This window comes from Gossypium arboreum, chromosome 11 (genome assembly GCF_025698485.1).
Source record: "Gossypium arboreum isolate Shixiya-1 chromosome 11, ASM2569848v2, whole genome shotgun sequence".
NCBI lineage: Eukaryota > Viridiplantae > Streptophyta > Magnoliopsida > Malvales > Malvaceae > Gossypium > Gossypium arboreum.
In genome coordinates, this window is record NC_069080.1 from 4,382,920 (window position 1) to 4,393,683 (window position 10,764).

The following is a 10,764-nucleotide window of genomic DNA, read 5'->3' on the forward strand; positions in this document are numbered from 1 at the left end:
TTCTCTAATAATCTAATAATTTATCATTACCCATCTCGATTGAAATAACTTACAGATCTTGGTTGAGATTTTTCCATGAGGGTTTGTGGACCCCTGACAAAGAAACTATCGGAGTTATTTTCTGTAGTGCTGGAATTCACTGCAACAACATCCCTTGAACTACCATTCAAATGGAGTCCAGAAAAATGGTCACCCCAAATGTCGTAAGTATATTCATCTTCCATTCTACCCTTCCTTTCTGCTTTTATGATTTTCTGGTCAGAGAGTTTGGATCCTGGAGCTCGAGCACAAGGAGCAATAACAGACATTGAAGCCAAAGGAGAAGAGGAGCTCCGTGTACTGGCGGTCGCCCTACTAGCACAAGGAAAAGTAGCAGAGTACGAGAGAACAGGTTGTGAAACATTTTGCCTTGGTATTCTAGGCTGCTCTTGTGAAGAATACCAGTTGTTGCTGACATGTTCCACAGAAACCTTAGGTCCCAACACATTTGCTTTTGAAATAGGTTGAGGAACCTTACCTTTCTCGCAGATTTGGTTAGCCAAATGTGTAAAAGGATTCCTAGATTCAATGGATTGCTCCACATCGGGGGAGAGTGGCCATGTGCGATTAGATGCTACAGATGTGGGGGAGTGAGGGGATGAAGGTGTAGAATTTCCACTTTGACTACTTGAAACTTCAATCAATTCTTTAAATCCACCTTTCCTTTTCCTTCGCCTTCTTCCTTTATCTTTCCCAATCCGGATAGTAAGGTTACCAGTTTGTGGTGCTTCCTTCGTATCAGGATTTACAGCCCCCGCAGATTTTGAGGGCAAAGATGGCAATGAAATTTCCCTCTGAGGATCTAAGAAACTGTTAACTTCACTGTCATTTTCAGGAGTTAGTTTTGCATTTCGATTAGTAAACCTCTCTTCCTTATTCCTAACATGATCATTTGGGAATCTACCATTAGATGCATCCTTCAAAGATTTAGCACCCTCAACTGAACTTAACAAACCATCAACTTCAGCTGACATAGAGAACCTACCATTTCTCTGATCACGAGAACATTTTCCTCCAGACCGGGTTGTACTGATCGGGTTCTTCTCACTCTTGTAAAAGCAATCTTGGGAACCCAAGATCATTGCTTGGTGAAAAACGAAACAGAATAAGAGAAACAATAAAGAAGCAGAAAGAAGAATTGCAATAGAGAGTTTCTTTAGCCGCATCCAGAACGCTGATTTCTTACAAAGATTAAGCATATGCAGAGGGAGAGTTGCCTTCATGGGTATGACAAAAATGCCTGTAGCCAAAGCCAGTTCAAGATCCCTATGTACCATACCTGCTGAAAAATCTGGCTGGTATGATATCAGAAGCTTTGTTGACTCTCCAGGTTCAAGAGAGAAACCTTCACAACTATGCACCATAAAGCCATAACCTACACACTTCCTCCCTGAAACTTCAATGCTTTTTACCTCAAGTGGCAAGTCTCCAGTATTCTTGGCATAAAGCTCTTTTGAAAACGGCTGAGAACATGCATAACTAGTCTCTTCCATGTGAAAAAGCATTTGTAGAGGAGAGATATTTAGGGAAGTTGGCAAGTTAAGGATAAATTCTACACCCTGGATGGGTTCTGAACCCTCGAACAGGACTAGAGAAATAGACCCTCCATATCCCCTCAAAGATAACCACTCAACACCAGAAAGGTTGTTCCTTATCAGTGCTGAACTTGTCCACCCACAACGATTTGAAGGGTGAAATAATATCGGCCCAAAAGATGCTCTACCATTAGGATGAACATAGGCCTCTGTCTGTGCACTCTCTCCTAACGAGAACCCAGCTCTCATAGGAATAGTAGATGAATTGTGAACCAAGCTACCAGAAGGGGGCTTCACAAAAATATCTTGGCTCATACATTCATCAATAACTTCTCCTGAGTTAAGAATGAGTTGCATTACAACAGGCTGCATGCTAGGATTTTTCACAGTGATCCACTTGGAGCAGTGACTTCCAACTTGAACCATTGGAAACAGAACCTCTTGATCATCAAGCACTGACATGCCACCTGAAGCACCTTGAGATTTCCAGTTTGCAAGTATCAATTCATCCACTTCAGCTGTCTGTAACACCTACATATAGTCACAAGACCTTCTTAGCTATATAATGGACATACATCTAGTAATTAGACTTTGAAGAATGAAAGCTTAATGCTAATTTTGTTACAAGCGAGTAAGATGGTATCTATGTATGAAAATTTGAACCAAGAAAGGGAAGTAAAAAGAAAGTCTTTTTTTTTTGGGGAGATGTTTGCATGCATGATAATGAAAATATACAAACAAGAAACTATTCCAATGGCGCAAGGAGCAATCCTCACTTAATGGGTAGGTAGTTGTATTATGATCTTATTTATATTACTAACCAAGAAGCACTATTGTCATGAAGCTTTACAAGATTAAGGGTTCTATAACACATGCAAGATAGGTAAGAGCATAAGTGAGTAAAAGAGGAAAGGAGCATCAATCACCAGAATAATAAAAATATAAACAATTTTGATGGTTCAAATTCTGTCATTGTAATTAAAATAAGCAAACCTTGGCCCCTGATGCCAGTTGCATGCCAACCCTCAAGGTTCCTGTGCTTGTGTTGCCAGATTTAACAATTTCAGACTGATGTTCATAAACCATGGACAAATTTTCCTGATGTTCCACACAAACATGGATTATTTCCTCACAAGAAACTTCAATCTGAGGGCTAATAGATTCATTTGTCATTAACAGCAATTTACAACTGTTGATCATGTTGGATACTTCAAAAGAAGAATCATGAACCTCACTTGATAGTTTAGTGCAAGCAATCACAGCAACCTGGGTAACAGCACCAGGGTAGAGCAGCAACCCTTCCACATACTTGATATGGAAAACCTTAGCATCTGCAACTTCATCAATCTTGACAATACTCAGCACATAAGGAGCAAAATTTTTCAAAGAGATGGCCACAAAAACAGTTCCACTGCCATCATTTGGCACCAGACCATCAAGAGAAACTGAAAGAGAACTTGCATGGTCAATATAGGATGCTTTGGTACCCAAATCAACTTCAAGAGGAACCATAATTATATCAGACGAGTCTTGTGAAGACCTCTGCAACTGCATGCAAAAAGCACCAAAAACTTTTCCTTCTGATTCAGGAGATAAATCAATCTCTACAATGGTCTCACGGCTTAGAGGATTAATCTCCCACTTCCTGCTCGGCCTCATAGCCATAATTGGAAAACCATATTTATCACTGTTCATGACCAACCAATCCTCAGCACCGAGTAAGCTTTGCCCATTATAGCCCTTGAAGTTTTCTACACTACAAACTGCTTCAGTATGATGGGCAGAGTTCCCAAGAGAAACTGATATCCATGAAGTTATTTCTTCCACATAGAGGGTTTCATCGAAAGGATTGAACAAAGACAAATTCTTACTCAACTGCCTACTAGAAGGAATATCCAGGCTTACTAATGGCTGAATCTCATATGGGGACTCAACAGCAAACCCCCTAGCTTGAACCAGTAAACCACCAGAGCTTGTCTGCAAGACAAGGTGAGCTGATGACAAGCCCACCCATCTAGGTAAAAAAACAAAACATATTGAAGCTACTTCACCAGGTCCAAGCAAAACCTCACTAAAATTGCAGGGATAGAACTGTATATTGGTACTGAATGGTTCATGAATGTGCAAAATGCTGTCATTGCACGTATTTGCTACTGTCAAATAAGCCACTGATGGTAAAAATAAATATTTGTGTCCCCAATCCATTATAGGAGGATTTATCTCTACATTAGGTGAAGATAAACCATCAAAAGAACTTAATTTGGTCACCTCTTTGTTCTTTTCCATCCTAACACTGGTACTCTTCTGACTTAGTAAAGGTCCTTTACAAGAAATATCATTTTGATTAGCACCATCAGTATTAATTGATGAAAACTCATGGATGCCAGCTTTTGAATATACAGAACACGAAACTGTCCGGCCATTTAATAATTTAAACATACTATGGTCAGATAACCAACTGCTGTTACTTGCCTGCACCCTAAGGTTACTTTGTTCTGCAAAAGATGAAGCACTATCAGACTGACTCCTAGAAACTTCTAAACCACCTACTTCAAGTGTACTCTCTTCGGTCAAAAACCCAGGCAATGTAGAAGGGAAACAGAACGAATGAGAATCACTGCATACCCTCTCAACACTTAAACGAGTTGTAAAAGTTCCCATGTCAGACTGCGAATGTGTAGAGTCAATTATAGTTTCTTGAAAACCAACATGGTGAGCATCTCCATAGTACTCACATCCCTCATATTCGTCTGTTTTTGGCATGCCACTCACAGCACATGGTTCACATGTAATTAAGCAAAAAAGGGTACAAGACAGAACCAAGAAGAACTGGAATGCTTTAACTGGTTGTAACATCCCCCTGAAAACAAGCCACCAAAGTAAAATGCTTAGTGAAAAAGGAAAATAGTTTATTAACAGCTAAAAAAACAAGTCAGCTGAAATCAAATGAATTATCTCCCCTTTTGCTCTTCAGCTAAAAATGATTGGAAAAACAAGTAACGGCCTCAATTTTCTTCGTTTTAGGACATTTTTCACAAAACCCATATAAATTAATTCTTAACTAACTAAATAATAGAAAGAGACGTGCTTAGAGCAGTTTTCATTCATTTTAAACTATTTCTTCAGCATTGATTCTAGCTGAAGATTCTTTTTAAAGTTTAAAAAGTCTAATAAACAGAAAGTACGCCCCCACAGCAACATGCCTAATTTATATATAAAGTTCTATACTTAGTAATTTAATTTAAAAAAGTAGAACATAACAAAAGCATTTGCAGCAGCAATTTTTACCTTGTTCAGCTTATTACAAGTTCAGAAAAGTTAACAAAACGAAGATTGGGAAGAAATTGAAAGATTTTATGTATAAAGAGAAAAAGCTTTTAATACTATTTAAAGTAGCTTAAATCGAAGTCTTGATCATCATAACAACATGTCAACATGTTTAAGTTGATTTTTTTTTTTAAGAAAAAGAAAGCATCCGCTAAAGGTAGATAGTAGGTTCTTTTTTAACCAAATAAGCAATCGGAAGTTCAAAAAGCTTTTCAAAGGGAAACAGATATAGTAATCGAAGTTGTCAAAGAAGTAAGCAACGCAACAGAAAAGAGAACTGGAATTGGATGTGCTTGGGAAGATAGAAAGCGCGAGCATATGGGAAGGAAGGTTTGAGAAAGTGATTAAAAAAAAAAAGAGTTACCGGAGAGAGTTGAACATGAAGACCAGCTGTTTTCGAGCTTTGATGATCGTTAGGGTTTTAGACTCCATTTTCCAGCAAAGAAGAAAATCATCTGAAACTGTTCTTTGAGGGGCGATTTTTTAGGGAATTTGTTTTCCTGAATTTTGCGGCCAAGAAAATATATAAAGCTTAAAACAAAAGCACACCTGAAAAAAATAAAATAAAATAAAAGAGATTCCAAATTACTAGTTTGTCCATTGCAATCATGTCTCGAAACGCCATCGTTTAGCTGATTCCAATTAGATTCTCGAGAAAACGGACGATATATTTTTTGTGGAGTTTACCGTATTAAATACAAAATATTATAAAAATATAATACAATGTTCTTTTAAGATAGAGTAATTATTGAAATGTTTTTATTCGTCGAGCCGGTTAAGTTTTTGTCAATTATTTTATTATTTTTAAAATATAATTTAAAGATAAATAATAAAATTTTAATTTTATTTATAGAGTTAAAATTTTCATTATTAATGTACTAAATAATTATTCATATTTATATCTTACACCTCAATAAATAATAATATAAAAACTAACTAAATTAGAGAAATAATTAAAACTTTTTAATACATAAATAATACGAGTTTAAACCCTATTATTCCTTTTTCTTTCCCAAACATTAAAGAGAATTATAAATAATACTGACATTGTTTGCACTTTTTGCTCATAATTCATGTATTAAAATTTTAATTTTCATATTTTTTTCAAAGAATCTCTTTTTTTACCCACACAATTTAATTTTTATACTTTTGTTTTCATAAAATTAGTTATACTAAAAAATATTGTAATGATCTTAAATTTGAAAAAATTAATAATTTTAAAATTTTATGATAATAATTTAATTAAAATAAAATATTTAAATTAAGTAATGATAAAATAAAATTTAGGATATTAAATTAAATTTTATAAGCAGGTATGATACAAATTATTATATTAAAATAATATTTTTCAATAAATAGTTTAATATTGAAAATGAAAAAAGTTTATTGGGTGTAACTGAATTTAAAGATAAGTTAGACCAAATAAAGTTTTACGGGGGAAATTCTAAGACTTTAGGTTTTGAAAAAATAATAATAAAACAATAAGTAATAGGGCGACAATGGCAATCCTCAAGTGATATGCACATTAACTTGTCAAACTAACTTTCTGGTTCTTTAAATTATCTGTTTTACCCTTGGTTGTGTTGTCCTTACACAGAACAGCAGGTCGCCAGCTAAGAGCCATTGGGGTTGTTGAGTGAGTGCCAAAATGGAAATGCAGTGGGGCTTAGGGGTGCGAGCCTGTCCGCACCGCAAGGGGCTTGTCATTCTAGGTCGTCGTCTCAGTCTTTTGGTCCAATTGTTGTGTCCTCGTCTTGTCTGGAAGTTCAGTTAGGGCATTTCAGGAAATCGAACATTAGTAGGGTAAATTGGTGAAACAACATAACAACAACGTAGTTCCTTATGGCAAAAATCAGAAATTGAGACAATAATTTTCAAATTTTCACAAGAAGGAATATAGTGGTTAAAAGTATGAGATAGACTATATTTTATCTTTTATATTTAAAAATAAATTAATTAAACTTTAGATGTTAGAAAAATATAAATTAATATTTTTGGTAAAAAATTTATTCATATATTTTATTAAATGATAATTTGAAATTTTTTATAAATTTTTATATAAGTGACGTGGAATTAAAAGATAAATAGGATTAATTAAAAGTATTATGAAAACTTTTGTATAAAAAGTCAGATTATATTTTGTCTCTTTGATAAAAAATTCAATCAGTTTCTCTGTTAACTTCGGCGTGGATGATGGAACAACCAAAAAAGACACGTGATGTGCTAATGTAATATTTTACCAGTAAATATTTTTAAAAATAAAAAAGAAAAAAACTTTTTAATAATTATTTTAAAGATCACATTAAAAATGAGCTAAGAAAATTATCAAAATATTATTAAAATTATAAAAAATATTGATATTGTTAAGCAGCATTAGAAATAACGTTCATAATGAACTTAGAAAAATATTGTCTAGGTTCAAATGAACTGAACAATTATTTATCCTAATTTATTCTAAAATGATTTCTTAAATAATTGTATAAAATTATAAAAAATTTAAGAATCATAAAAAATTATAAATAACCATTAAAGTTTTGAAAATTAATAAAAAATTAATATGAAAGATTTCTATTTTATATGTGTATATGTTTCAGTTATAAGAAACTAATAAAAGAATATTAAGAATTATAAGAAATAATAAAATAGGAGTATCAACTTGATTAATTAGAAATATAAATTGATTAATAATATATATATATATATATATATATATATATATGTATATTTGAATTCTTTAAATATGTTATATGTGTATAAATATATAGTTTTTATAATTTTAATATTTTTTAAAAATAATCATTATTTATAATTTCTTATAATTCTTAATAATTCTTAATAATTTTTAAATATTTTTTATTTTTAAATTTTATAATTATTCAAAATTTATATGTCCAGATTTATCCTAATTGTGATTTTTTAAATAGTTATAAATTTTTTAAATATTACTACATTAGCACGAACGTGGCATGCCACGTATCAGTGTCTGGTTGCTTTGCCAACCATCAATACTTAGCAGTAAAAATGGATGGAATCTATAATAGAATAACCAATTTGATATTTAATTTAACATATAGTGATTAATTTTCTCATTTGTTGGAATAGAAGGACAAAATACAATCTAACTCTAATATAGGAGCTCCCATGAACTTTTACTTAATCCTACTCATCCTATATTTACTGCTCATTTATATTAAAAAAACTAGTATTTTATTCCGTGTGATGCACGGGTTGATTTGTATTTATAAATTAAAATATATTTAATAATTTTGAAAATTCTTAAATGAATAAATGAATACAAAATCTTAAAAAATACAAATTTTCACTTAAATGAAGTTTTAAATGATTTTTATTTAATTAAAGTATAATAAAAATATAATTAATTTTTATAAATTTTAATTAATAAATTGCAACATGTTTTAACATATTTTACACATTTTAAACATTTATGTAAACATTTATAAATTTGAAAAATAAACAATTTATATTAAAATATGCATGTTAAACTATCTTAAAAGTTTTAATAAAGTTTTTTAATTTTAAAAAATAATTATGTAAATTCATAAAAGCATGGTATTGGACATTAAAATGGATTGTTGCTGATGGTGCATACCTTGATTTCAACTAAATAAATAGAAATTACTTTTTAAAGTTGTTTATTATTGAAAATTTTATTATAATTATTGATGGAAATAAAATAATATTTAAAACTTAATTTAAAAGTGAGATCCACTTTAAACATAATTAGAAAAATGAAGTATTTTGAAACTTAAAGTTTCAATTTTAGTTTCATACCTTCCTTTATAATATATATATATATTATATGATTATATATTTTTAAAAGATCTTGTAATTATATTTGACTGTCATATTAAGAAATATAAAATTGGTAATGATATATTATATTAGTTACAATTTTGAGGCCTAATGTTTTTTTTTTACTAAGGATTTTTTATTACTCTTAAGTCGAAAAATATAAATTATTAAGTAAATAAATTTTACAAATAAAAATACAGTATTCAACAAATACAAAATAAACAAGAAAAAAATCTTATACATCAAACAAAATTATCTAATACATTAAACAACAATATTACTTCATATATGTAAATTTATATATACTTTTAATTTAATTTCATGTACTGTTTGGTGCGATTAAAACTTATGGTAAATTAATTAGGTTGAAAATAATATTAGATCATAGTTTCATTTATAAATTAGAATATATAAATTTCACTTCTTCTGTGAAAAAATTTCATGATTAAATATTTCTAAAAATAGATTATTGCTACCTTAATAAGTTAATACTTCTTCTAAGTTTCTACAGAATTTAAATTACGTTCTTTATATGGGTCTCACCTTTAAGTGTCAATATGGTGCTTTGCCTAACTAATTGATATCTTAATGGTTTTCATACAACTCCATGGAATTCTTTGGAAATCGAATAAATTCATGTCTTTCCATAGGCGCCATGCTATCAAGCCAAAGAGAATAGCCCAGGGACTTCAGCTCTTGGCACCCATTCTCGATTTCCTAAATTTTGCCCAACCAACTACAAGAGATTCCCTGAGAAGAAGTGTGATTGACAATCTTTGGACACCATGTTCAGCCAAACTTCTTTAGCAACCTGACAATCCTTAAGGACATGCAAGATATCTCCTGTATTATTGTGGCATACTAGACAAGAAGCATTCTGGCCAATTTCCCTTCGCAAGCACTCAAGGTTAGTAAGCAACCGTTGCCTATAAATAAGTCACAAAAAAAAAAACCGTATACGATGTGGTCTTTGAAGTTCTTATCCAAAAGACTTTGTCCTGTCTTGCTAAAGGATTGGAAGCGGTAAATTTGCAATCCTTCTGACGATTTCTTCTAGCAGTTTTGTCTTGAACGCTTCAAGATTCCATGCTCCTTCTTCCGACACCATATCATTAAGCTTACAATCCATTACTATTCTTTCCATGGTGGGTACATGTAGTACTAAAGGTCCTGCATTTGGCACCCAAGCGTCTTCCCAACAATGAATCTTCGTTCTTGTTCCAACAGTTTAACAGAGGTTTTCTTTCAGCAGAGACCAACCTTCACCGTTGCTCTCAACACTGTTGAGCAGCTTCCCCTTGTAATGCTTTCAGGAATTGTCTCTATTATCCCATACTTTGATCACACAATCTGAACCCATAGCCTATCCTTATTGGAAATGAGTTTGGAGGCATTTTGATATTCTAATTGTCGGAGACCCAATCCTCATTGTGCCCATGGTTGACATATTGACCCCAAATCAACTAAAGTGATTTTCCGTCCTCCATTGGTAAACCCCTAAATAAATTGCCTTGCCAAACGTTCGATTTCTTCACACATTCCTTTAAGAATCCGCATGGATTGCATGAAATAGTTCGGAATAGATGGGAGAACTGATTATATAAGGGTGAATCTTCCAACCATAGAGAGTTGTTTCGCATCCCAAATACATAACTTGGAACGTACATTCTCAACCACAAACTGCACTATAGAATTAGTAATTCTTTTGTGGAAAAGTGGAATTCCAATATACTTATCCAGATCTTGAACTTTCTGAAAACCCAGCAACCTGCTTATTCTATCATTTAGGTTGTCTTGCACTCCTCTGGAAAAGAACATGTTGGCTTTCCTAGTATGAACATGATGCCTTGAAAAACTACAAAATTGATCAATAATGTTTCTTAGCAGCAAGCCATGATTTATATTTGTAGAAGCCCAAATTGCCCGGGCCCAATTATATGAAAACCCAACCAAACCTCTAAACCCACTAAAACCCTTAACCCATGACCCATTTACATCTACCCAAACCCAATTCAAAAGCCCATTAAGCCCCCCAAAAAAAAACCTAACC

At 32.3% G+C, this 10,764-nt stretch overlaps 1 protein-coding gene across 1 annotated transcript; it reads right to left on the minus strand.

The window, feature by feature from the left end:
* On the minus strand, positions 1-5,453 carry LOC108465829 (uncharacterized). Its single transcript, XM_053021768.1, has 3 exons — positions 5,266-5,453; positions 2,568-4,434; positions 1-2,105 (listed from the first exon to the last, which is right to left on the minus strand). Exons 1-3 carry the CDS (start codon positions 5,331-5,333, stop codon positions 27-29), a joined length of 4,014 nt encoding a protein of 1,337 aa, XP_052877728.1. The 5' UTR covers positions 5,334-5,453; the 3' UTR covers positions 1-26.
* Positions 5,454-10,764: the final 5,311 nt, after the last annotated feature.

What these genes read in the sequence shown, in the direction of transcription:
- LOC108465829 (XM_053021768.1), bottom strand. Translation starts at nt 5,333, where the DNA reads ATGGAGTCTAAAACCCTAACGATCATCAAAGCTCGAAAACAGCTGGTC. An exon ending in TTCATGTTCAACTCTCTCCG is followed by an intron (nt 4,435 to 5,265) that starts GTAACTCTTTTT and finishes GCTTGTTTTCAG; the next exon opens with GGGGATGTTACAACCAGTTA. An exon ending in AACTGGCATCAGGGGCCAAG is followed by an intron (nt 2,106 to 2,567) that starts GTTTGCTTATTT and finishes GACTATATGTAG; the next exon opens with GTGTTACAGACAGCTGAAGT.